At 41.5% G+C, this 27,647-nt stretch overlaps 1 protein-coding gene across 2 annotated transcripts in view; it reads right to left on the bottom strand.

Annotated features, from left to right (window-relative positions):
- The window catches only part of MEGF10 (multiple EGF like domains 10), a 260,577-nt gene that overhangs the window by 34,065 nt on the left and 198,865 nt on the right, over window positions 1-27,647 (bottom strand). For both annotated transcript variants that reach the window (XM_082651796.1, XM_082651797.1), the window contains 8 exons: window positions 25,961-26,207; window positions 24,223-24,343; window positions 20,275-20,411; window positions 11,782-11,994; window positions 5,088-5,262; window positions 3,680-3,800; window positions 2,711-2,874; window positions 349-451 (listed from right to left, as the gene is read on the bottom strand). In XM_082651796.1, the coding sequence (XP_082507922.1) occupies window positions 349-451; window positions 2,711-2,874; window positions 3,680-3,800; window positions 5,088-5,262; window positions 11,782-11,994; window positions 20,275-20,411; window positions 24,223-24,343; window positions 25,961-26,207 (1,281 nt within the window). The remainder of the gene's footprint in view (window positions 1-348; window positions 452-2,710; window positions 2,875-3,679; window positions 3,801-5,087; window positions 5,263-11,781; window positions 11,995-20,274; window positions 20,412-24,222; window positions 24,344-25,960; window positions 26,208-27,647) is intronic.

Genomic DNA, 27,647 nt, shown 5'->3' with positions numbered 1-27,647 from the left:
TTCACAATTTTCCCTTCTTGATGACGTGAATTCTGATAGTTTATTGGGTTGGCCAAAAAGTTCGTTCAGGTTTTTCCGTAACATCCATACCAGAAGGCTCAAGAGAATTGCTCTTGCCTGATTCAACAAAAAGTCATCCCTGGATTACAGATTAATTAGGCCTAGCAGTAATACTTCTTGGGTAAAAATTTGTCCGCTTCCTGGAGACTTTACCATATTTTCAATTTTTTCTGAAAAGTTGACCTGTGCATGTTTCTCTGAGGTAGCAAGGAACAGCGCTAGGCACAAGTTGGCGTGTTTCCCATTTCAAGTAGTTTCCCATTTCAAGTAGTGGCCCTTGGTTCTCACCTGACCATCCGGGGAGGCAGCGGCAATGGCCCGTGGTGGGGTGGCAGCCATCCGCATGGCTGCAGTCACAGCGCTCGGCACAGTTCAGCCCATACGTGCCATCCTGCATGGAAGATAGCAATGAGGGATGGGAATCCCATGGTGGGAGATGAGAGGGACCTCAGTCAGCCGTTTCAGAAACAGCACCCTCCCCTCCCAAACACCTCTCAGCAGCATGCATTACAATCACCTCTTCCCATGTCTTCTTGGCCCCCCAAATATAGGCTAGGCTGCAAGAGGTAAGCATTTTTAAATCGCCCAAACCTTAGTTTATGTCTACCATACGAATGGTGAACCAACTATGCCAAACCAAATATAGGTAAACATGCCAATTAATTAAAATAATATTTATCTTACCATGAGCCACAACTCATAAAAATATTGTCTTTTTGTTCCTAAAGATTTTTATAAAATATTTCAGTACTCCTTACAGGGCATTTATTTTCCCCCATGGAGGTATAACTGACATACATTTTATTAGTTTCAGGTCTAAAATATAATGATTCGATATTTGTTTATATTGTGAAATGATCACCACAATAAGTTAACATCTGCCACCATACACGGCTCCAGAATTTTATTCTCCCACAAGGCATTCTATTCATTAGTGAAAAGGGAAGTCCCTGACCCACATAAAGAAAGCCTAAAACTTTAAAAATAACAGTTCTAATGATGAAGCTCATTTCCATAAATTGCCAATGAGATACATAGACCTAGGAGAAATTAACATCTTTTGTCACTTTTCCTAATTAGCATCCTCCTCTCCATGATGCCATCTAAACCACATGAAACATTCTGATTCAACCTCCTGAGCCAGGATGCAGTGTGTGTCGGCACCACCCCCACCCCCACCCCCGCCCTCATCCCCTCCCAGACCTTAATGTTTTCACATGCACGTCCACGTTGGTGGTCCAGCAGAGATGAGACTCTTCACGGACGTGATCATTTAGTTTGCGGGAGAGGAATGAAAGTTCTGCATTTATAAGCCCTGCTCTTTTGCCAGGTCCTGACTGAGGGAGAGTACTACAAACCTCCCACAGCACCAAGCTGCAAAATTACCAACAGGGAGGCACCGAGAACCAGCATTAAACAGGTAGTGGGTGTTAGATGGCATAATCATTTGTCTAGTGCTTACTAAAATAAAATATTAAAAAAACACTTTTAGGTTCTACTAATGTTTGTTCTGGCTTATAGGATTTAGCTTTGCTACAGTGTGAGCCACTAAACCATCTTCAGCCTTTGCTGATTTATTAATGCATCTAATAATATACGAAAAAAAGGACTGGGGGCTTTGCTTTGTCCACACTCAGACTGGGAGTGAAGGGTGATCTTCAAGCCCACCTCAGAGCACTGATAATCTGTTCACTGGTGGATGACAGGAGGCAAAGCTAAGCTAACTTTGTCCCAGGGGTTTGGAGGGCATGGAATAGCCTCCGGTGAGATGCTCTCTAGCTGCCAAATGGGCTGCACTTAATGAGGAGGAAGCCCAGGGAGAAAAGCGCTCTGTGGAAGGACCCCCTCGAGGGGGCCAGTTCAGGGGGTCATGGTGTCACCTCACCATCAGATGATCCCCGGGAGGCAGAGAACACACACCACTGAGAGAATGCTTAATGGCTCGGGAGCGTAGGGAGAGAGAGCAATGGAAAAGAGGGAAGGAAACTGGCCCCGTGCGTGAGAGGAAGCAAGTGAAATGGGCTGTTACTACAGAATGCACTACCCGTTGCCCACCCTGTTGGCCTGCGGCACACTCGGCACAGGGGTTCTGATGATGGGTGCCTCCAAAGTAGGTCAAGGGAACAGAGTCAGCCTTGAACCATGGAAATCTGTGGAGATTTGTGTTACTTCAGAGATATCTGTGTTAAAAGGCAGCTGTTTCCAAACCTTTCCCCACCTCACTGAGGCTTTCTGTGACACCATCACCACCCCCTTTCAATGTCCTGCCACTTTCCACCCCAAAGCCTGGAGGATTTCCATTATAATGGAAACACAATATTTGGAGAGTTGACAGGCATACACTGGGTGTTTGACAAATGCTGGTTACTGGCTGCCACGAAGATATGGGTATATTAGAATAGAGAAAACAGAGGGGAATGGTGGCGGGAACCAGGAGAGAGAGGAAGGGAGGGATTCTCACAAAGCTGCCTAACTAATTTCCACATCTATTCCTTTTCCTATCCTGTATCCAATCTGAGTTGAAACACCTCAATTCTTCTAGTAGTCACTATGGTTTGGTTCACTACCAGGCACTTTAAATCATGAAGTCTGCAAAAATAAGCTAACCCTCTGGCATCAGCTCCTCCCGGCCCTCCCAGTTGGGTCATACCTGGCAGGGAAATTCACATTTCTCCCCACGCCATCCAGGTGCACAGGTGCAGGTCCCATCCAGGGTGTTGCAGGCTCCGCCGTTGAGGCACTGGCATGTTAAGTTACAGCCAAAGCCCCATGTGCCACTGGGACAGCTGATGGAGCAGTCCACCCCGTGCCAGCCTGCCACGACAAGAGTGCCAGGGCACGTGAGCAAACAAAGGCAGCAGGGAGCTCTGCCCAGCCTTTCCAAGCCACTCTTCACCTGAGAAACATCTCAGAGGTGCACAGAAGTGCCCCTGCCACAGCTCAGGGAGCATTGGCTCTGCCACGTAAAGCCTCTATCAGAAATGAGCTAAAGCGCCCGCACAGCTGTCAAGGATGCCAACGCTGAGAAGCACTACCGGGCTACTGGGGGAAGAGAGATGAAGTGAAGTTGCACAACGCACATCACTCACTGTCTAATGCGCAGTGATGCACATTGTGGGGTGCTGAGTTTTGTTCAGGTCAGCAAATGAAATATTTATATGGGAGGGAGAAGGAAAGTTTGCGTTTGAAAGAACAACCCCATCTTTAAAGCAGGAGCCCATGAACCATGAACAGTGAGTATCCAGGATGCCGGCTGCTGCAGCAACTGTGAATAAACACGATCCGGCCCCCACGTACAATCAGGTGCTTGGCTGCATTCTTGTCAGGACTCCAGGCCAATCAATTTAGGGGAATGGACACATGTCTGCTTGCTTACGCTTCACCAAAGCACAGAGACTCACAGACTTTTGGAGCTGGCAGCGACTTCAGAGATAATCTCATGTGAGCCTCTCCCTTTGACTCACGAAAGCAGGAGAGCTCTCCCTGGCTAAGGGTCTTGCTGAGTCCAGGCACCGTATTTCTGCACAGCTGGAGCTAGAATCCTAGTTAAAGTTTCTTTCCTGTGCTTTTAGGAGTTAACAGGACTAGGATCAGGTAACAGACTCATTCACCCACTCACCTGCTTTGCAAGTACAAGACCCATCCACAGGAGAGCAGACAGCATCGTTTCTACAGCCGCAGAGAGAGGAACAATTTATCCCATAGGTTCCCAGAGGGCATGGGGTAGAGCAGTCAATTCCCTAGATGGGCGCAAATAGGAAAATGCATGCAATTTTACCACATGAAATAAGGCCAACACAAATGAACAAAAATATATCTTGTCCATTCTAATTACAGTCCCTCTCTAATTTTAACACATTGTATTTTTAAGAGTTATTATAACATCACCACTATACTAATTGTACAGATTCAAGGGCAATGCTAGCTGGCCTATATTTAGGATACAGTATTGAATAGGACCCCCAAAAAGCCTGCTGCCTTCATTAGTTTTCCTTGGTAATAAATAAATTCAAAACCCTCTGTCCTTGCTCAGACAAGTAGATATAGAACAACAAACTGTAGCTGTACAATTACTGTCAATAAACATAAATATGAACTATACATTAAATTGCAATGCTTCCTAGACTGCCTTGTATAACATGTAATACGATTAGCGGGTGAGGCAAAGGAATAGAACACACTCAGCCAGCAGCATGATTCAATTTATTATCTGACAGGGAGCTTTTAAACATAGAAGTTGGTTACCAAAGGTGACTGGAGGTCACCCTCCTTTAAAAACAGAAGACTCTTAAGGATAATTCAAGGGCTCAACCAAAGAATTGTGACACAGGTTAGAAAATCCTGTAAAGATCTCAGCTCTGAGACTTTATGACTCACTCATTCTATATTATGTGCTCTGGAGTAATCATCAACATTCTTCACAGTTTAATGTTCTCTCAAAAAGGGGAGAAAATAACTCAAGAACAACCCATTTTCCTTCAAAACAAAAATTTCTAATCTGTTGCTAAGAAATCCTGGAAACTAGGCAAAATTCTTTTCTGTTAGCTTATAGGCATATTGGAAAGGTCTAGATTCTCAAAGGGACTGAAAAACTTATATACTACTAATCCTTGGATATTAATATATAATAAATGCTAACGATGTAGTATGCACCTTCAAATTGCATGGAATTAAAACAAAAACGGTTGACAATAATACATATCCTACTTGGAAAATTTCTTTGCTACCTATAAAACATGATAAAATAATTACATAAGGAATAATTAAAATACATCTTACTTCATGACATATATTAATTAAATAATTAAATATTAATGCCACTTTATAGTCTCACCGGCTTGCCCAGTTATCATTCTCAGGTAAGTATATCTCTTATTATTACTTTTCTCTTCATTTTCTTTCTTGTTAATGATGTGATTGATTTTTAGCACATTCACTGGACTTCAGAAAAGGTCATATAAATCATGGTATCAATATGCTCCAAGCTGCACCCCTTATCTCCTTCCTCCACAGCCCAAGCCACTCACTTTGAATCCTGGGGCACAGGTGCACTTTCCTGTCACACTGTCACAGTCAGCCCCGTTTTGGCAGCTGCAGATCTGTTGGCAAGCTTCCCCGTAGAATCCAGGAGAACAGGTCTCATTACAGTAGAGTCCTGACCAGCCTGGCTTGCAGGCACACTCTCCAGACATGGGGTGACAGCTGAGAGACGTGGATGAAAGGAGCAAGTCACTCTCGGGTAAACATGACACCCAAGGCCCGTGCAAATGTTGCTTTAGCCATGATCATTAAATGTGTGGGTAATTCCATGCACGATCATTTAAACTTCATTCCCAGTCTTGGTATGATTTAATTAATCGGCTGAAACCTGATTGGTACCACAAATGTTGCATGAAATCAGCATCATGTTCTAGCAGGATGACTCTAAACAACTGTGTCCTTTTGTCTGAAACTCATTTTAATTTTTGTAAAGTGAAAGCACTAATTTGATAAGATGTCAACTAGAGGAGACTATCTAAAGAACTCCATCCAATGAACACTACCAAGTCAGTTCACCAGAGTGATGTCCAAGGAACTCCAGGAGCAGCGACCTTTTTAGTCTATTTCTTCTCTCGGCTCCCCATACCTGGTGGCAGAGCAGCTGTCTCTACCTGAAACAGCAGTCGCATTGATGGGCCGGGCAGCCAGCTGTCACCCCATAGCAAATGGACACATCAGCTGCGCTAAGAGGCACGGGTTAGCGAGGCTCACACAACAGGGTGCTCTGTAACACTCAAAACACATGTGCTTCTCGCCAAAGGAAAATCTGAACAATCAAACTAGCTCTGCTCACAACTGAAAGACTGTTGAAGATGCTGTTTCTCCCCTGATGGAGATAAAACCCTCCCCTTAACTCAGGCCAACAACAAAACCCACTGTTTCATCCAGACATTTGCTAAATGACCTCTCACCGGAGGACTGTTCATAGATTTTCTGCAAAAAAACCATGACCTGGAAGGGATGAAGACTGAGACTGTACATTCCAGCTCTCCCACTACCTGGTCAACATCAGTGAAAACACATAACCTCCCTGTGCCTGACATCCTAATCTGTCAAGTGAGGGTCTCAGCCACACCCCATAATCTCATTTCCTATCTCTTTTTCTTAAAGAAAAGGCCTGTGGGTTAGAGAGTTTGTTACTCATTTTTAGAAATTTATTTAAATATACTTTTAGGTCCCTATTGCGACTAAGTGCCCAGAAGCAAAGGCCTAGGCATCCATCACAAGCATTACTCAGGAAACATGACAGGAAGAAATATTCAAGCACAACTCTACATTTAAGATGGTTTCTTGGGTATATAAGGTTTGGACTCATAAGATAAGAGTTTGAATCTCAAATCAACTTAGAACTACTCAGATCTACTTATCTGCTATTTATCCTTGGGCAAAATACCTGGCATCTCCATGACTTTTCAAATTTAACCATCAAACACGGAGCTCTGGTTCTTCCCTTTCTTCATTCCTCACTCAGTGTTTCCTTTCAACTGCTTTCCACTGAAGTAATGGCACCACCAGCCACTCAGTGGTTTAAGCTAAAAACCTCACAGTTATCCTTGATAACTCCTTCTCCCTCATCTCCCATATTAACTTCATCACTAGGACCTAACCATTCTAACTCCAAACTATGTCTTGAATCTATCCACATCGCTCCATCTTCAGTGTCACCATCCCACTCCAAGGCAAGGTCATCTTTCTCCTACACTCCTGAATAGCCTTCCGACTTTCTTCCCTGCATTCACTCATGCCTCATCACCTAAAAAGTAGATCATATGGTATCACGTTCCTTAAAATTCTTCAAAGACTCTCTTTGAAGCCTACACTCAGAATAAAATCCATACTGTTTAATACAGCTAGAGTGAAGATTATTTATTGTCTAAACCAGGACATTTTTAAGAGTGAAGAGGGAGTTACTAATAATTACATTAGGGCAATAGGCCTAAACCAAACAGTTCCTGTGACACCAGATATATGATGACCCTAAATATAGCCCATAGGCCTTCATCATTTGGCTACTGCCTTCTTTCCGACCTCTTCTTTCATCGTTATTCTCTCTTTATTACTATGTTCAACCGCAATAGATTTCTTTTAGTTTGTAAGAGCATTGAGGTTTTTCAACTTAAGGGCTTCACATGGGCTATTCCATTTGCCAGGAATGCTGTCTCCCCACTCCTGGCCTAGCTCTCTCCATCTTCTCCTTCCAGGCTCAGCTTAAATCTCTCTTACTTAGAGAGGCCTTCCCTGACCACTCATGTTTCGGTTAGGTCTCTCCTATTATTCTCTTTCACTGCACCCTGCTCATCTCACCTATCACAATCTGTAATCTTATGTTTATTTTTATAATCCTTCCCCTGTCTTCTTTCCCATTTAGACTTCCAGCTCCATGAGGACAAGAATTCAGGGTGTTTTGTCACCTGGCCGTGGGCACAGTAGCCCACAGTAAGCACTGATCGAGCGAACAAGTGAAACTGTCAACAGTTGATGTGTGGTGGGGTCTGACTCCAGGGATCGTGCTTTCCCACACAAATCTGCTTCCCCTGATCTCTCGAAGTCATCCAGCAATGTTAAATTATAATCTGTATGTCTGCATACAAAGGCCAGATTTCCCCTAAAATTAGTTTTTTAAATGTCAAATTTATGACTTAAAAGGAATCACCATTAATTGCAGGAGACAGTCACTTAAGTGACATTTATGATGATATTGTAAGCAGGTGCACAGACTAGCACTGAATGTATGCTAACACCATGCTAAGCAATCCATGTGCATGATTTCATTTAATGCTCACAGTGTTAGGTATGATTCCATTTTATAAATGAGGGAAGAGAGACCTGGAAAGGAATTTATTCAAAGTCTTGCACAGGTAGTGGCAGAATCAAACTTGAACCCAGATTTCTTTCTTTGTTTTCACACCAAAGGAAAAGGAAGTTTGATAGCAGCCTGCTAGGAGGTCTATATATGAAAAAGAATTGCTAAAATTTAAATTTTAAAACTGCAAGGATAAAAGGGGTAGCAGGACCAATAAAAGCTTGTATTGTGCAAGAAGCATGGACAAATTTAAGTTTATTTTAGAAAGGCCCTACATATAACAAAAAGAAAAGAAATATTCCAAGTGATGGATTGGTTAAAGTAGTTCACCTTAAGATACTATTTAAAAAAAGGACATATTTTGATAGAAAATATTATTCTACATTAAAAGGTAGAAAATAATATTCATGGTATAGATATAAATGTTAAGCAGAATAGACAATTCGGGGACAGAGAATTGAACTAAGCTGGAGGCAGGCAGAGAAATTGATATTCAATGCCCCCCACTGAGTATTAGTGCAGCACACTGGTTCTCAAATTGATTGACACCAAAATTAGTATTCTGCAATTTGTAATTATATGTAGGAAGCCAGAGCACTTTGGAGGCATTTGATGGGTTCTCATGCAGGCAGCTTAATTGGTAATGAGATTTACGTGTTGTTGTTAGAGCAGCAGAGTGGAGGTTGAAGGGTAATATCCTCCTACCTGATTTCTTTCTAAAGAACAGACTGCTCTGTGTAATATGAAGATCGGATTAAACATAGATAGGAATATCTACCATTTTTTACACATATATAACTAGATAAAAATATTCTAGTAAAGTTTTTCAGTTTAAGAGTTAAATTATTACAGGTATCCTATATAATATTGGCTAAAATAGAATGAATCATTGAACTTCCTTTTATTCATTTCCTTAGATATTATTCATGCTCAAATATATGACAATTAGGTGGCATTTGCAAATAGGCACACCCTGATTGCCCACAGCTATTAAATGTCCTTATTAACAAGAGCTAATATACATATCCCATGTGGAATCTCAGTGAATCTTGAATTTTGTTTTCCTGTTCAAAATCATTTCCACTATAAAAGTTAGTTTTAAGAAGTCCAGTTCACAGAGAGTGTCCTTAGGCTCTATAACAGTGCTGTAATTTAAAATACTAATATCACTTATAAATATATTTAAATTAATTTCAACCTTACGATAGCTTGCAAAATAAAAATGGCTACAAACGCTTTGTAACTCCTCCCACTAAGAGGTGGAGTGTAACAAATCTAGACTTGGTTGTGTTACCTGCTTTGTCTAAAAGGACATTAGCAAACATGACAATAACCAAAGGTTTGAAAAGTGTTTCCATGTTGGGGCTTGCCCTCTCTCTTGCTGCTGTTGGAAGCCAGTCACCACTTACAGAAGCCCAGGCTAACCTGTTAGATGCTGGGGACATATGGCTCAGTCACTCCCATCACCTAGCTAAATGCTAGACTTGTGAGTGAGGAATTCCAGCCTCTAGTTGATCTTCCAGCTGAACATAGGCAGACCAGCAGAACAACCACCAAGTTGAGCCCAGCCCAAAGAATCAAGCAAAAAATCATCAGTTAACAAATAATTGTTGTTTTAGACCACTAAGTTTAGGGTAGGGTTTTTTTTTATGCAGCAAAACTAACTGATACAAACCCTTACTCAAATATATGGCTTCAATATATGTCAATACAGACATATCCACAGAACTAAAAATTTACCTAAAGACACTGTAAACTGATAGTGTGCATTAGTTATTTCATTAATTATGACAAAGACTTTTAGGATAAATATACATCATGTATTATGCAATAGTAAGCTACACTCTTGCCTGATTAAATGGTAAGTTAGACTTTCAATTAATACAAAGATTCTATGCCTTTTGGTTCAAAGGGAACCTTGTGTTTCTAGGAATTTTACATAGAAGTTCAAGATATAAGAATAGATGGGTGGCTTCAACTGTGAATTCAAAAAGGCAGAGTCATATAATCAACATTCAACTGGTCTTAACAGAAATTTGTACAAGCTAATTTTAAAAAATAGCTGTCATTATCTAGAGAAGCCACTTCATAGGCTAATTGTTTTTTAATCTTCTGATTATTTGTTATACATTATTAGACAGATTTTAGTGTTCTTTTGATCTATGTGACTATCACATAAGTTCATGTACTTGTTTGTTAAAGCGTACATGCTTAGGTACACATGACCTATGTCAAAATTATATGGTACTGACGTCAACCTAAAAACTGTCCACTTGCACCCTGCAGCTACTAATATGGTAACTAATTCCAACAAAATCAACATTTCCTCTGCTTCTCCAATCCTTCTCATAGCAGAGATCCTTTGTATAGGTTTATTAATCTATTTGATTTCAGGCTGCATCTGTATACAACGAAACAGCACTGGCATTAAACTGGCATTAAAAAGTCCTTAGCCATTACTAATGACTTGAGCCAAACTAATGAGCCAAACTTATGACTTGTCCCTAATCCTGCCAGCTCCTTCAACACTAAAGAGTTGAAAAACAAAATCCTGCAGAGATTATTCATTTTTACTCCCCAAACTGTCATGTAAAGAGTGGCAATATTTTCCAATGAAGAAAACCAGAAGTTGACTAAAGTAGCTTACTAAGTTGCTTGAGACACATTAAGAATGCACTTCTTGGGCTTCCCTGGTGGTGCAGTGGTTGGGAGTCCGCCTGCCGATGCAGGGGACATGGGTTCTTGCCCCGGTCCGGGAGGATCCCACATGCCGCAGAGCAGCTGGGCCCGTGAGCCATGGCCGCTGGGCCTGCACGTGCGGAGCCTGTGCTCCGCAACGGGAGAGGCCACAGTAGTGAGAGGCTCGTGTATCACAAAAAAAAAAAAAAAAGAAAAAGAATGCCCTTCTTTGATATGTCCCACTAAAATGTATTTCAGCACACACACACACACACACACACAGTGCAAAGTCCTTTTCTTTTTTTTTTTCTTTTTGGCTCCCAACAAAGGTTTAAAGAAGAGATCCACTACAGGCTTCTATTTACTTTTAACTTTTGTGCATTTGAGATTTGACGTGGTCACAAGTTACCTTTCAGAAACATAAATGAAGTAACAGTTGTGCTGAACGCAAATGAAGGTAATTCTGGTGTCATCTGAACTGCTATACAATGCACTGCATTTTTCTCAAACTCAACTTTTCCAGCAGTATGCAAACGAGGCCCAGAACTTTAAGTGATATGTATCTGGTCCTTGGGGGAGGGAGAGGAAGAAACGGTTGGATAGATATTTTCAGGGGCAAACAAGGTACAGAAAAGTGGGTGGGATCTTGGTTTCCTGTTCATAAATTCTTCGAGAAATTTTTGAGCCAAAAGACCTCTATGAATTCTATGTCCAAGTAATCAATTCTGAACACATATCTCACAACCACACGTGACACACTGTCACAAAACTTCCACCAGTACACTTCCTGGCTAGGCAGACGTCAAGTAAAAGAGGCTGCAGTGAGAATCATTTTGTGATAGTTTTACATACTAAACTGGGCTTAACCTATGTCTCTCATTGTATCTTTGCTTCTAAGGGAATGTCCCTCTCTTAGGGATATATTCTACTAACCTCAGCAAGTTTAATATTTTCTAGTGGCCATTAATAGAGAATAGGGTTTCATATCCATCCACGGCCATCTAACAATTTTAGCACTTCTGACTTGTTCCATTAAGTGGAAAAGACTTCCGTTTACTTAGTGGTTCCTGCCCTGGATGACCCAGAGGCAAGAAGGGTCTCAGGGTGGAAATCTCTCTGCCAATCCCTCCTTCTAAATAGTGGACACTGCGGTGAAAACTTTAATAGGACACATCATTCCAGGGGCAGCTGACCCTCACCTATGAGTGTTGTCCAGGTGGCAGGGACACCACTTGTCACATTTGATGCCATAGAGCCCTTCTGGACACAGGCGCGCCTCACAGCGGTCGCCAGCAAAGCCTGCTTCACAGAGGCAGGAGCCGCTCACGTGGTAACACTTCCCTCCATTGACACATTGGCAGGTCTCTGCACAGCGAACTCCGTAGGTGCCAACGGGACACTCATCCTGGCACCTGTCATGCAGGAGGCGGGAGCGTAAAATAGATTAGTCAGTGCCTTGTGGAAATACACAGTTGATTCAGATAGGCTTTGTTACGTTTACAATGATATCCTTTTTGAATTTGACATTTATTTGGTAATTGTACCATTACAGACATGAAAAGCATTAAGATAAATTATAGTAGTAACAGTAGTATGACCTGTTTAAAGAAATAGCAAAAACAAAAACAAAATAAAATTATGAGCTTGGGATGAAAAGCATGTTTTACACCTAGTCCTTGCTAAAGGCACACATAGCACTTTAGAAGATACCAGGAAAGGGAGAAGATGAACTGCCCTAGTGTGAGTTCCCAGCCCATCATTAGGGAATTAAAATATATGCTTTCTCTAAAAAAGAATGAAATAATACCATCTGCAGCAACATGGATGGACATAGAGGTTATCACATTAAGTAAGTCAGACAGAGAAAGACAAACATCATACACCACTTATATGTGGAATCTAAACAAATGACACAAATGAACTCATTTACAAAACAGAAACAGACTTACAGACATAGAAAACAAACTTACGGTTACCAAAGGGGGTAGTGGGCAGGGGGAGATAAATTAGTAGTTTGGGATTAACAGGTACACACCACTATATACAAAATAGGCAAACAACAAGGACCTCCTGTATAGCACAGGGAACTATACTCAATATCTTTTAATAACCTAAAATGGAAAAGAATCTGGAAAAGAATATGTATAATCACATTGCTGTACACCTGAAACTAATACAACATTGTAAATTACCTATCTTCAATTAAAATAAGATATATGCTTTCCCCATTTCAAAGAGAAAACTTTGTAGCAAACTTGAAATGAAATATTAATTCTCTTGGCTTTCACATTGACATTAATTTTTAATTTCAGCCATGTATCTGCTCTTTTCAAAGCTGAATGGCAATCACTGCTCCTCATTTAGAAAGTTATGTAGCTAAATAAACAAAGTCCTCCTTAGATGTGGGAAAGTCTGAGCTACTGAAATGAGGTGTCCTCAACTTCAACCTGGGGAACTCCTGCCAGGAGATGGTAGAGATGCTGGGAGTTCTCGAACACAAAATTTTTATTAAATGGGGTTTTGTCCTCTGTTGGGAAGAAGGGCTACTAAATAGTAAGAAAAAAGATTCACTTTATTGTCTTTTAAAAAATGGCCTAACAGTGTGGTCCCGGCATAAGGATATGCTCTAGGTAAGTTGGATCTGGTGGGAAGCTGAGTTGCTGGAGGGAATTGAGAAGAGAAAATCATCATGGCTCCATGGAACGCAAGACTAGCTATCAGGCCAGCCAAGTTTCTTTCTGACCAGGCAAGGTGACTTGAAGGGACTTTCTGTAGCAGAAGGAGCCCTTTCTGCCAAGGGAGGGGAAGCCGGGGTCTCGCCTACCCAGAGTGCTGCCACAAGCAGGGTACCCTCTGTGAGTCTCAGCAGCCACTTCCCATGTGGCTCTCAAGTCATGCCAGACCCAGAGTCCAAAATGTAGGTCAGCACTGCATTTTTTCAAATGGGTACAGGGCAAGGGCAAGTGCATGATAATGAATCCAAGCAGACTTCAAAGCAACAGCAAAGAGGCTGAAAAGCAAACATTTTCCACAAGGCTTTGCATAGTTTTTAATGATAGGGTGTGAGGACTAACAATACCAAGGCTGGATGGGATTCTATTTAAGGGCAGAGGATAAATCTTGAGAACCCTTTGATATTTTTCTCCTTAACTCTGGTTCTGGCATGTATTTAGGGAAAAGGACCTCTTGCAAATTTAGTTTCACAGACTCTAGACATCTTTAGGCTTGTCAATGGCAAAGTCTTCAAATCAACCACTCAACAAAGCATTAGAAAAGTTCTGGAGTAATTGAACCAAGTTTATTTAGCAAAAATCAGATGTGTGCTGCAAAGGTACACATGAGTAAACCTATTTTTAGACCAGAGTATTTTTTAAAGGTACTCTATTTTTAACTTGTAAGAAGCTTTACTAAGCCAAGTCACTTAGTTTACTCCTTAAAGATGTAAACTTTGGAGAAAGAAATGCTATAGGACAATCATTGGGCCTCCTCATGGCTCCACTAAAGGCTGGCAAGACAGCTTGGCAACCTGTCTGTCCAGACATCCTTGCAAGGCAGTAGCAGAAAAAAAGAAAAAGTTATGCTCAAGGTAAATAAAATCACTAAAAGAAACCCAAATGTTATGCTTTGGACTCCAGGATTTTAACTCAGGAAAAAGCACAGCTCTAAAAGTGGGGAACAGGATAAAAACGTGAAGCATGGAAAACTGTCTGCCACCAAATGACAGGGGAGCAGTGTGTCTATTCTGTCCTATCTTGGCAGGGACTTCCTTCTCTCTGAGAAAACAAAATCCATAATAGCTGGGCCTGACCCATATTTACCTTTCTAACATATACTTAAACATACTGAGTTTCTGTTTTAAATGGCAAAAAGCCATTTGAATTTTACTTACTGAAGTAGCCAGTAAAGTTTGGTTTACCTTCCCACTTGTTTTTTGTCAATGTTGTACTTGTAAGAGAATCCTATTAATAATAGTTATGTCTGCTTCCACCTACCACACCAAAATGGTAGGATATCTTTCTAGAAGTAGGTATTTTCCACCTTAAAAATAAATGCAATCATGAAGTAGCTTACATCCTTCTCATTGGCTGAATTAGAAGTCTTTGTCAAGCAGTCTTATCTCCCTTTTGGGCTTTTTCTAAAAGAAGCATCATTTCCCAACGAATTTTATGCCCTTAATGTTGCTTTTGTGGTCCCATGTGGAATAAGAAAAGTAATTTCAGAAGTCATTAAAAGAGGAAATATTTTCTTAGGAGAGGTGGCAGAGAGGCAGATAAAAATACAGCAATAAATATTGGCCATAGTAGAAATATGAAAATGTGAAGTTCCTATTTTATTTTTTTAGATTTTGAATAATACCCTGGAATTGGGAAAAATGGACAAGCATTAAGTAGAGATAACCTCATAAAACATGACACCAATACCCAAACCAGTGAGGGTCGCAGGCTTGTTCGAATATCATTTTGATTATCATATTGCATCTCACTGTTAACTTATGGAAAAGGAAGTGAGTTAGCACATAAGGGGCGCCAGCTTCCTTTTTCTCCTTTGTCCTTTTGAGCATGGCCCTCCAAGAGTGACCTGAATAAATGGGCCAAACCATGATTTAGTGTGAAAGAATCACATTCCTCATTAAACTGGGATCAATAGATAGGCTGCCTACCTTTCAAACATCTAGAACTGCTGCTCTGGGGAAATATAAAGAACACTGGGAAAGAGCCACCTTTTCCACAATCCCAGAAGCAGGAAAGAGTTCCTCCACTGAAGGCCAGTTCTGCATCCCCCAATTCCTGTCTCCAATTTTGGACTTCACCTCCTTTGGCCCACATTCTTCTTCACTTTCAGGGTGGTACAGAAGACAGCATGGCAGGCTGGCTTCACCTTAACAGAGTCCATAACTGATCCACGGATCTCTCCACTCAGCTAATGCGTAAGGAGCACCAATTATGTACATGGACTCATGCTAGGCCATCAAAGGCCCCAGTGCGATGATGCCATGACAACCCATCAGCATTAAGAACACTCTTTTAACCCCTTCAGAAGAATTTTTGTGAGGATCTGAAAGCCATGCTCTCACCACTCATACTTGGCTGTGCCGCATGAGATCTCCTCACCACGCTGTCCTCTCAACCGCCCCACAAACCCTACAGCCTATTATGGGGGCATCCCATGATCTGCTCTGCCTGCTTACAAGGTGCCCGTTTTGTTTGTTCTGTTTTCTCTCTGGCTGGGAGGGCCGTCACCACATCCTGGGTACGCTCTGGGCCAGCTGCCTACGGTGGTACCTGTTTCCCTCTGATCTGACCTCAGTGATCAAGTTTCGCTGACTTCTCAAAACAGGGGACATGGCAAGTCCCCAGGCCTTTGGGCTGCTTTCCCCACACCTCCTGCCACAGATGGTTCTATAACCACTTATTATTTCCCTTTCACGATGACAAATGTGCTTGTTGTCATTGTGTTGTGTGTGTGTGTGTGTGTCTGCATGTGTTAACTCTTGAACCCAGATAGTGAGAGCAGAATTGAAAACAGGAGTCATGTCATCAGTTCATCGGAAAAACAACAGTTATAAAAACAAGTCAAGAAGCAAGTTCCCTCTTCACTTTCCTTCTCTTTCTCTAGCTCTTTGCCAGCTTTGCCTCAAATCTAAAACTCACCTGAATATTAGCTGTTATCCCCTTTCCCTGTATGTTATGTTCCCTGTATGTTATCCCCTTTCCCTGTATCATGTAAAGATGAGTATAAGCCGGCCTGTATGTTTGTTGATTTTGTGTTTCCTTGAATTTGAGACTTAAATCCCTACAGGGCAAGAAAACCATTATATTTAAATTTTTAGGGTCCAAAAATATTACACAGAACTATTATTTAGGGTTCTGCTTGGTCCCATGCCTCTCCTTTCCTGACTTATCTTTCTATATTAAGATATTAATGCCACATGGATCCAGAACTCATCTAACAACATCATTTTCCAAAATACAATCATAAACCAGGATGTAGGGCACAAAAACTTTCTGAGTAGCCCAATTACATGTTGTAAAAACCATGTGCTAAAGGTGTCAATACTTCATAACATCAAAAAACTAAGGAAAATATGTAGTTATATTAACAAAAGATGAAAAAGTCTTTAATGAAATTAAACAGATACTACTAACAAAAGTTCCTAATAAAAATAGGAATTAAAAAAAAAAAACAGGGCTTCCCTGGTGGCGCAGTGGTTGAGAGTCTGTCTGCCAAAGCAGGGGACACGGGTTCAAGCCCTGGTCTGGGAAGATCCCACTTGCCGCAGAGCAACTAGGCCCATGAGCCACAACTACTGAGCCTGCGCGTCTGGAACGTGTGCTCTGCAACAAGAGAGGCCGCGACAGTGAGAGGCCCGCGCACCGCGATGAATAGTGGCCCCCACTTGCCGCAACTAAAGCCCTCGCACAGAAACGAAGACCCAACACAGCCAAAAATAAAAATAATTAATTTAAAAAAAAAACACTACTCAAGGGGACTTCCCTGGTGGTCCAGTGGTTAAGATTTCACCTTCCAATGCAGGGGGTGCTGGTTCGATCCCTGGTCGGGGAGCTAAGATCCCACATGCCTCGCGGCCAAAAAACCAAAACATAAAACAGAAGCAACATTGTAACAAGTGTAATAAAGATTTTTAAAATGGTCCACATCAAAAAGAATCTTAAAAAAAAAACCTACTGAAGCATGAAAAAGACAGTAACAAACATGAAACTATACTGGAGCCATTTCCAATAAAATTAGGAAGAAGACAGGAATTCCCACTATTACCTCTATTTGTCAACATTCATTCAGAGGTTTAAATTAATGCAACAACTCAAGAAAATAAAATAATCATTACAAATCTTGAAAAGAAGAGCCTAACTGGTCTTTATTTGTAGATGATAAAATAACCATAGTATTTGCTAAAAATAACATGAGAATTAACTAAGAAGTTTGGTAGGGTGGCTAAATAAAAAAATATTCAAAGGCAAGTTCTTCTTTATCCAGAAATATCTAATTAAAAACTTAAATGGGGGCTTCCCTGGTGGCACAGTGGTTGAGAGTCCGCCTGCCGATGCAGGGAACGTGGGTTCGTGCCCTGGTCCAGGAAGATCCCACATGCTGCAGAGCGGCTAGGCCCGCGAGCCATGGCCGCTGGGTCTGCGCGTCCGGAGCCTGTGCTCCGCAATGGGAGAGGCCACGACAGTGAGAGGCCCACGTACCGCAAAAAAGAAAAAAAAAAAACAAAACTTAAATGGGATTTTTCAAAAATTACAAAATACTTATAAAAAAATTTAATAAGGAAGTGCAGAGTCTAAGTGTGTGTGTGTGGGGAAACACCCTACAGTATCTTATTAAAAGTCATAAAATTAGACCAGAATTTTAGAAAGAAAAAAATTAGAGAGGAAGGTTAAAGGAATTCTTAATTCACAGATATCACCAAAAAAATAATGATACCTAGTATCTATATAGCTTCTAGACATCACTCAAATAATCGCTAGTATTTATACAGCTCATAGAAATCATTCCACTACAATAATAGCTAATATCTGCAAGTTTCAGCACTGTTTTAAATGCTTTAATGTACTCATTTAATCCTTATAACAACCCTAGAGGAAAGTACAGTTATTTATTTGAACATTATAGATTAGGATGTTTCCAAGGACACAGGTTCCAAAATCTTTGTTTTTGGCTATTATACTCTTCTGCCTCTCAAGCCTCTTTCTCTAATTTTACGCACACATCTAGCAAGCTTGGTTATCAAGTCTTCCAGAATGCAACAGATTAAAGAGCTAATTAGAAGCCGTAAAAGCACTCTGGGTAACAGTTTACCACCTAACACAAAAAAGGACAAGCAGTGGGTGTAAAAACCACGCACCACACGAGCATCACGTGCGACCAGAGAGCCCTGTGAGTCCCACGGGGTCTTACTCTATCAGCACTGCACAATGAAACAACTGCTATTCTTCTTTTTTTTTATCCTTTTTTAAAAACATCTTTATTGGAGTATAATTGCTTTACAATGGTGTGTTAGTTTCTGCTGTACAACAAAGTGAATCAGCTATATGTATACATATATCCCCATAACCCCTCCGTCTTGCATCTCCCTCCCACCCTCTCTATCCCACCCCTCTAGGTGGTCACAAAGCACCGAGCTGATCTCCCTGTGCTATGCGGCTGCTTCCCACTAGCTATCTATTTTACGTTTGGTAGTGTATATATGTCAATGCCACTCTCTCACTTAGTCCCACCTCCTAGAGAAATGGAAATAAAAACAAAAATAAACAAATGGGACCTAATGAAACTTAAAAGCTTTTGCACAGCAAAGGAAACCATAAGCAAGACGAAAAGACAACTCTCAGAATGGAAGAAAATATTTGCAAACGAAGCAACTGACAAAGGATTAATCTCCAAAATACACTGCAGCTCATGCAATTCAATATCAAAAAAAAACACGACTGCTATTCTTAAGAGTACACAGCATCATAAGAAGGTAACTTTATGCCTGACATACTTTTTTTTAAATTTAACTTTATGTTTTTATACAGCAGGTTCTTATTAGTCATCAATTTTATACACATCAGTGTACGCATGTCAATCCCAATCGCCCAATTCAGCACACCACCATCCCCAGCCCCCCCGTGGCTTTCCCCCCTTGGTGTCCATACATTTGTTCTCTACATCTGTGTCTCAGCTTCTTCCCTGCAAACCGGTTCATCTGTACCATTTTTCCAGGTTACACATACATGCGTTAATATAGGGTATTTGTTTTTCTCTTTCTGACTTACTTCACTCTGTATGACAGTCTCTAGATCCATCCACATCTCAACAAATAACTCAATTTTGTTTCTTTTTCTGGATGAGTAATATTCCATTGTACATAGGTACCACAACTTCTTTATCCATTCGTCTGTTGATGGGCACTTAGGTTGCTTCCATGACCTGGCTATTGTAAATAGTACTGCAGTGAACATTGGGGTGCATGTGTCTTTTTGAATTATGGTTTTCTCTGGGTATATGCCCAGTATTGGGATTGCTGGATTATATGGTAATTCTATTTTTAGTTTTTTAAGGAACCTTCATACCGTTCTCCATAGTGGCTGTATCAATTTACATTCCCACCAACAGTGCAAGAGGGTTCCCTTTTCTCCACACCCTCTCCAGCATTTGTTGTTTGTAGATTTTCTGATGATGCCCATTCTAACTGGTGTGAGGTGATACCTCACTGTAGTTTTGATTTGCATTTCTCTAATAGTTAGTGATGTTGAGCAGCTTTTCATGTGCTTCTTGTATGCCTGACATACTTTTTAAAGATACCTAAGTACACATCCCATTTTAAAATAAATCTATCCAAAAATCTTTAAAATGTAAAAAGTATTGGTGCTTGAAGTGGTTGTCCTAAACACTTAACTGTATAGAACTCATCCATCATGGGTTCTGATATTTTATTATTTTTTTAAAATAAAATATAATATCTTCAATTCACCATTGCTGTATCTTCAATTCACCATTGCTGTCTGTGATCCAGTTTTTATGCACTGAGTTGGGAAGGAATCTGTCAAACACACTGATACCTTACAGATGCTTCTTGGATGATTACAGAATAGTCACAGACAAATGGTAGTAAACGTGTTCCCTGGACCCTCCAAGCTCTCCTTTCACACCGTTACAAACAGTCAGAGAAGCACAAGGATGTCCCTTACCGTTCCCCTGTGTATCCGGGACTGCAGTGACATTGGCCCGTGGTGGCATCACATGTCCCTCCATTATGGCACTGACATTCTTGTGAACAGTTCTTTCCAAAGCGACCCTCGGGGCAAGGCTGACCACACACTGTGCCCTGCATTCAAAGAGACTTGGGAAATTAGATGGGCCTCCAGCCAGGGAAGGGCCAAAGGAGAAGGGAGAAAAGAGGGGAAACAAAAAGGGAGGAGGGATATAGGAACAGGGCTGCAAGAAGATTAGATAAAGGAGATTTTAGAACACGTACACTCTGTTCATCATCTCGAAAGTGTTAGAAATTCTAAATTGACTTATTTGCTTAGTAAGCCTAAATCTCAAGATATACTCATAGGTGGCAGAATAGTAATCTTAAGAAATACCTATATTAAAAAAATAAAGTTACATCAAATTATTATGGAAACCTAAGGAATTTACAAATCCTCCTAAGTATTCTTCCTTGTGCCTTACATGTACAGTAAGTCAACAATACTTATTGAGCATCCATTACATAAATGACAACATCTGGCCCAAATGGAATATCCAAATGCTTCACCATATGTTCTAGAGAAAATAAACTTCATCACTGGTTTTATTTCTTATAAGGAAGCATAAGAAAAGACTGACATTTTTTGTACCTGAATTAATGATAACGTTGCCTAAGAAATACTTCAGCAGAAATGAACCTAGACATTTTATTTCGGAAGAAAATACACTTTTATTTTCAGCAGGTTCAACAAACATTGTTGGGCCAAGATCAATAGGAAAGCCTATTTCCTGGGGAGAAAAATCGAGAGAGTAACTTGGACACATCTCCTCACCCTAGAGGCTGTCTGTCTTGTCAGATACTGTCATATTTATTCCAGTACTATGTGGAGAAGCATAAGATACTTTGCCAATAAGTCAATGAAATATTCTACTACTTTCTACTTCACTCGTCTACATAACTTGGGCTTGTAGCTTATCATCTATTTACTGGAGTTACTGTTTCAGCAAACAACATATCCCAAGTAACAGGAATTTTTACAATGTTTTTAAATGTTGGAAGCTGTTGCTTTGTCCTCCTTCTCTATAAAAAAAGACAGACTGTGAGCACCCTGATATTGGAGGCTAGCGAACACCAGATGGTTTTGTAAATGTTTATTCTGGGTAGTGTAAGAAAATACATTTCCTCTAACTCCTGGCTATCTACAAAGGCAGTTGGTGTGCTAATTAAGTCTCCTCTGGTGGTTTCTAGTTATCTACCAATGAGGAAAGTTCTTCCAGAATCTTGGAACTGAAAAAGCCTTCGAGAGGTGATTCAAATCAATACTTAACTGAGAATCATCTATGTGCCAGGCATCGTGCTAAGCTCTGAGAATCAAAGATAAAGTCGCAACCTTTAATTAGCTCACAACACGGTGAGGGGGAAAGATGTAAAAATAGCTCTGACCCCTCCATTCTAGCATAACATATTAACATGACTAAAGTAATAACACGCCTAGGGTTAATTCATGATAAGCAGGGGTTCTGGTGAAAATTCTCACTCTCTCAGGGACTAACTACTCACATTTTGTAATGGTCCCACATAAGCTTCAGAGATGCTGTTGAAATATTATTTATAAATAAGGATTAATGTCCTACTTAAAGCTATTTGCTCACATTATTCCTATTAGTTGAAATACATACATGTGTATGTGTGATAGGAATATATATTCATCATGAAAAGTACCTAGGATGATTGCACAAAGAAAATGTTGTAAAGAGAAGTGTAAGTTGGAAGCTCAGCTATGCACATAAAAAAATGACCTGAAACATTCAGTAAGAAACATCTATCAAGGTAGGGGCCCCAGAGTATTGGGGAGGCTCCACTGGGCTGATGGAGAGGGCCATCTGCCCACCTACTGGGACTCACGGTCCAAGCTTGTGGTTACCACTATCCCACATCATGACCACCCCAACCCAGAAGAAGAACAAAGCTTCAATCTCAAGATGAGGCAACTCTACAGACAATGTCTACACAAAAATCCTAGGAGTAACATGCCTATAGCTCCTCATTCAAAGAACACAGAGCTCCCTGGACACTCTGCTATCCCAGCAAAATCCATCCCTTGCCAAGGACCAAGCAATGACCAGTGTTGGCAAAAGGTTGAATACAAGAAATAAAAGAAGAGAAGGAGTCAAAGATAATTCAGCATTTCTACCTTGGGCAACTAAAAAAGAAGTGTTGGTTTTAATGAGGATAAAAAAGGTAAAAAAGGAATTGCGGTACAACAAAGGATTAGGGGTACAACAAATTTGGTTCTATGACCACTGACTTTGACGGGCCTGCTTCCAGCTCAGCAGTACTTCAATAGCTCCCCTGTTCACCTCACCATGAGGCATCAATAAAAGGCCCCCTTGCACTGACTCCATTGCTTCATAGAGTTTCCCCAGGCTCTGCTTCCTTGTCTTGCCCACTTACCATTTCCAGCTCTTGCCTTGGTTCTGATATTTCTTTTCCACTTGTCCCAGTGGTCTTAACATCTTGAACTCAACCTTACTTCCTGTGATTCTCACCAGGAAGTGGACTCCAGGTCTCCTTTGCTCCATGCCTACAACAAGGGCAATCCCAAACCAGTCCCATCCCATGTCTGGCTCCTAAGGCAGACACATCAAATACACATCTGTGGTCAAGTGAGGGAAAGTCAAGGTTTGGGAAAATCAGCAGATGGTTGTTAAAGCCATGGATCCTAATGAGCTTTCCAGAAAAGATTTATAGTGACAAAAGAGAAAGGTAAGACTGGAACCAAGGAAATACTGTAAGAAAGCAGTATGTAAAAGAAGGGGGATTAGGAAAAGAGATTTTTAGTAAGAGAGGTAGGACAGAGGATTATCAAAAACCGGAGGGAAAAGAGATTAGGAAAGGGAGGTGGATGAGCAACAGAGTCAAAAGCTTTGGAGAAGTGAAGTGGAATGAGAAGAGAGGTGTTGCTACTGGATTTGGCAATTAAGTCACTTGAACCCCTGCAAGAACAACTTCACTACAGTTCATGGAGATGGAAGGTAATCATCAAGTAAATTGTTCTTTTATTTTCTGTATGTTAACGAAGGAAACAGACATTGGTCATTCACTCTTCTGCCTTCAAGCAGACTTATACACAAACCGACTTAGAGAAATACGAACCAATGTTATTTCCTGATTTCAGAGTAATCTACTTAGTAAACCAGCTTTGACATTTTTTATTCCACATAACATTAAGCCTGTGAGACACTACATAAAGAGTAATGAGAAGGCCACGCACCACAATGAAGAGTAGCCCCCGCTCACCGCAACTAGCGAAAGCCTGCACACAGCAACAAAGACCCAACGCAGCCAAAAAGAGTAAATGAATAAATAATAAAAATAAATTAATTATTAAAAAAAGACAGAGTATCACAGTCAAAGTCTGGGAAGTGTGGTGAGATATAGCTTCCTCCTAAAGTATCATACTATAACCTCTGAGAAGTTCTGCAATACTTGGAAAACCCAGCTTTCCTCAATGTGTCTCGAGATTCATAAGACTGAATAACTTTTTCACATAACACTTAACCTGTTGAGAATAATGTTCCCAAGAATAATAATGATCCATAGAGCATAATTATGAAAATGCTTATTTAAATAGTTGCAGGGTTTGACAGCTCTTGCTGTCATGTGTAAGGCAAGATATTTCCCTTTTATATCCTGAGGGGAAATGCAGAACACATGGCCTACTATCTTTTCCATGAGGACCCTTAATACACTTCAAGTTCAGGATTTAATCACCTTCTGCCTTCTCTGGACTGAAAAATTCCAGCTTTGAAATGATCAGGTATTTCCAATTTTGGAATCTTTAACCATCAATGTAACTTTCTTTTGTATCAAAGTCCTCCACATGCGTTTTCACTTGAGTATCCTGGAACAGGGTGCTTTGGAAGGGTGGAAGTGAGCTTACCAGCCAGCCAGAAGGACACGAGCATTCTCCAGTGACGTGATGACATACACCTCCATTTTGGCAGGGGCATCTCTGCTCACACTGTGGCCCGTGCTTGCCAGGGGGACAAAGATCCTCACAGCTGAGGGATTAACATGTGACAAAGGACACCATGATTTACCCAACCACACAACCCTTAGGTTCACAGACACAGCAGCACCCACAGCCCTAAAATAGACCAGATTTCTCTGTCCAGTATTGTTCGTTTCATTAACATCAAGGGCATCAATCATATTGGCTGGAAGGGTCTTTGAGGGGTCACCTAGTCCTTCCCTTTGTTTGGGGATATCTTCTGAGTGATTAGCTTTTTTGATTGGGGGGGTGGGGGATGATGCTAGGCTTGTGGGATCTTAGTTCCCTGACCAGGGATTGAACACGGGCCCTCGGCAGTAAGAGCATGGAGTCCTAACCACTGGACCACCAAGGAATTCCCATGTTTTGGGATATTTTCTAATGAAACCATTTCAATTTGAGGAGAATCTGTCCTATCAGATAGCACCAAGGATGACTCTCGTGGGCCACATGCTCCCTGGTGACAGGTACTTTCCATGTAACTTTTATAAAGCTAATGGGTTACACTGGAAGTCTATTTGGTGTGTTTGTGCTAACCTCAAAGGAGACTGAAACGTCTACACATCACCCCATTAGTGTACAAAATCTTCATAACCAATTTTCAGCGTTCTCTTCTTCAGAATGACAAGCCCCCATCCCATATTGTATGAATACACCTTCTTCCCTAAGCCTTTAATTGTCTTTTTTACTCTCCTGTAAAATTGCTGCAAGTTTCCCAAAGCCCTATGCAACTGTGGCCTTGATAAAAACCCATAAAAGCAATATTAACAATTAAATAGTCTGAGATGATCATCCATGCTTCTGAAAATCAGGGCTTTCTTGGCTAATGCAATTCTTTCCTTAGCTCTACTTGTATAGCCCTAACACTGTCAGCAGGAAGTATTTACCGAGTCAGCCACATTTTTTTCAAGTTCTAATTCTGTGACTTACAAGTGTAATTTTCTCATTAAGGGAAGAAAATTGTTTTATCTCCTACTTTTTTTCTGGCAAATTCTGCCTCTTAGTCTGTTTGCTAATACAAGCAAACCGCAGAATGCCTTTCCCACAAAATAAAGCAGTAGAGATTAAGTAACTGCTTTAGTGTTCCCCAGAAAGAATTAAACTATCTGTGTGCACATATCCTGCACAGATGTGATATATGTACTTTCGAATTCACAAAGCAACATACATATCTATGGGCATTAAATAACCCAGCTAACCTTTCATCATGGACTATTTCTGACATCTTTCACCTTCCTTCTTCTCTAAGGCACTGAACCCACCCCGCTTTATCCAGCTAATTAACAGAGCAGAACAACGTGGATCATTAACAGCCGGCCGTGTAATGAATGCAATTGAGGGAGTATCAAAGTGGAACCCAAATCTGCCCCAACAACCCCCAATACTGCCATTCAGCACAGCATCCTGGCCCTCTCTGCCTCTGCTCTGCCAAAAGAAGGCATGGAAGCTGGCTCTGAGGCTCTGGCTGGGCTCTGATGCTCTACAGCAAACAGCATCTGGGCCTGGGGTCCTATTCCCTCAGTAACTCTTCAGGCAGCAATAGAAACAGAAGCGCAGGAATATACCAGCAGCATGAACAGAGAGGGTGGGTGGGCTCTGCTATGCTGCTCAGCAGCAAGTCACTTACAAGGCTCCAGTGTAGCCAGGTGGGCAGCGGCACTCCCCCGTGACGTGATCGCAGGTAGCTCCGTTCTGGCACTGGCATCTCTGGTGACAGTCGTTACCATACGTGCCCTGCTCACAGCGCTCCTCGCAGCGCCAGCCCCGGAAGCCCGCAGCGCAGTGGCAAGCCCCCGTGATGGGGTTGCACAGAGCCCTGTTTTTGCACTGGCACCGGCTGCTGCAGTGAGGCCCCCAGTGATCACCATCGCAGGCTGAGGTTGGGGAAAGAAACAGTGGAGGGCATCAGAGTACAGGTGTGGGTAATGGCAAGCTCTTTAGAAGCAGCTTTCCTCTCCCTTTGGAGAGAGTGGATTGATGATCCCTTCATCACCATTCCTCAACAGAGCAGCAGGGCTCGGGCACACATCCATGGCAATATTTCACTGGTGCTCCGCAGTGGACCACTTCCTATCACTCCGCTGCTAAAGCATTGCTATACTGTTCAACTCCATGCCTGTGCTCAGCCTATTCCCTGCACCTGGAATGTTGCGTTTGATGTGGCCAGAGTCGTTGGCTAGGGGAGGGTGTGAGCAGTTGTAGGGAGAGAGGAGGCTGGCTAGGCAGATGGGAATGGTCAGCTTATGCAGGGGTTTTTATGCACACCAAGAAGTTTGGATTGCATCTGGTGGACAAGGGATTGGTAGTAAAGGATTTTAAGCACTGAGGGACAATGGAGATTTGCCTTCTAGTAAGATCAGCTGGCTACAGCATGAGGAGGGCAGGAAGCAGCTGACAAGGAGAGGCGGGAGTTGGGGCAAGAAGCATAGTACTCAGGGGATCAGTGAGGGGGCCTTGCCTCAGGCAATGATGAGAGGGACAAAGAGGCGACCCACAGGCAGTCCACTGAGGAGTGGGCTGGCCTTGCTACAGGTACGCGCCGAGCTCTCGAAAAGGAAACTGCTGCTGTGCTTTCAAAGTAATCAATCAAAATACATGTGATTGGGAGGTAACCAGAAAAGGTAGGGAAAAAATTGACTAAATGTTTAACGTCACTGACTTTAAAATACAACAAACCTGAAACTGATATGGACAGCAAATAAAAAGATAAGAGGTACATGAAACCAGGTAATACAAAGGCAGAAAAAAGCATTTAAAAGACATATTTTGTTTTTAACAGCTTTATTGGAGTATAATTGCTTTACAATGGTGTGTTAGTTTCTGCTTTATAACAAAGTGAATCAGCTATGCATATACATATATCCCCATATCTCCTCCCTCTTGCATCTCCCTCCCACCCTCCCTATCCCACCCCTCTAGGTGGTCACAAAGCACAGAGCTGATCTCCCTGTGTTATGCAGCTGCTTCCCACTAGCTATCTATTTTACAGTTGGTAGTGTATATATGTCCATGCCACTCTCTCACTTCGTCCCAGCTTACCCTTCCTCCTCCCCGTGTCCTCAAGTCCATTCTCTATGTCTGTGTCTTTATTCCTGTCCTGCCCCAGGTTCTTCAGAACCATATTTTTTTTTAGATTCCATATATATGTGTTAGCATATGGTATTTGTTTTTCTCTTTCTGACTTACTTCACTCTGTATGACGGACTCTAGGTCCATCCACCTCACTACAAATAACTCAATTTTGTTTCTTTTATGGCTGAGTAATATTCCATTGTATATATGTGCCACATCTTCTTTATCCATTCATCTGTTGA

This window comes from Grampus griseus, assembly GCF_964374135.1.
Source record: "Grampus griseus genome assembly, chromosome: 3".
Classification (NCBI taxonomy): Eukaryota; Metazoa; Chordata; class Mammalia; order Artiodactyla; family Delphinidae; genus Grampus; species Grampus griseus.
Note: the sequence above shows the minus strand (reverse complement) of the source record. Positions and strands in the feature narration are given on the sequence as shown.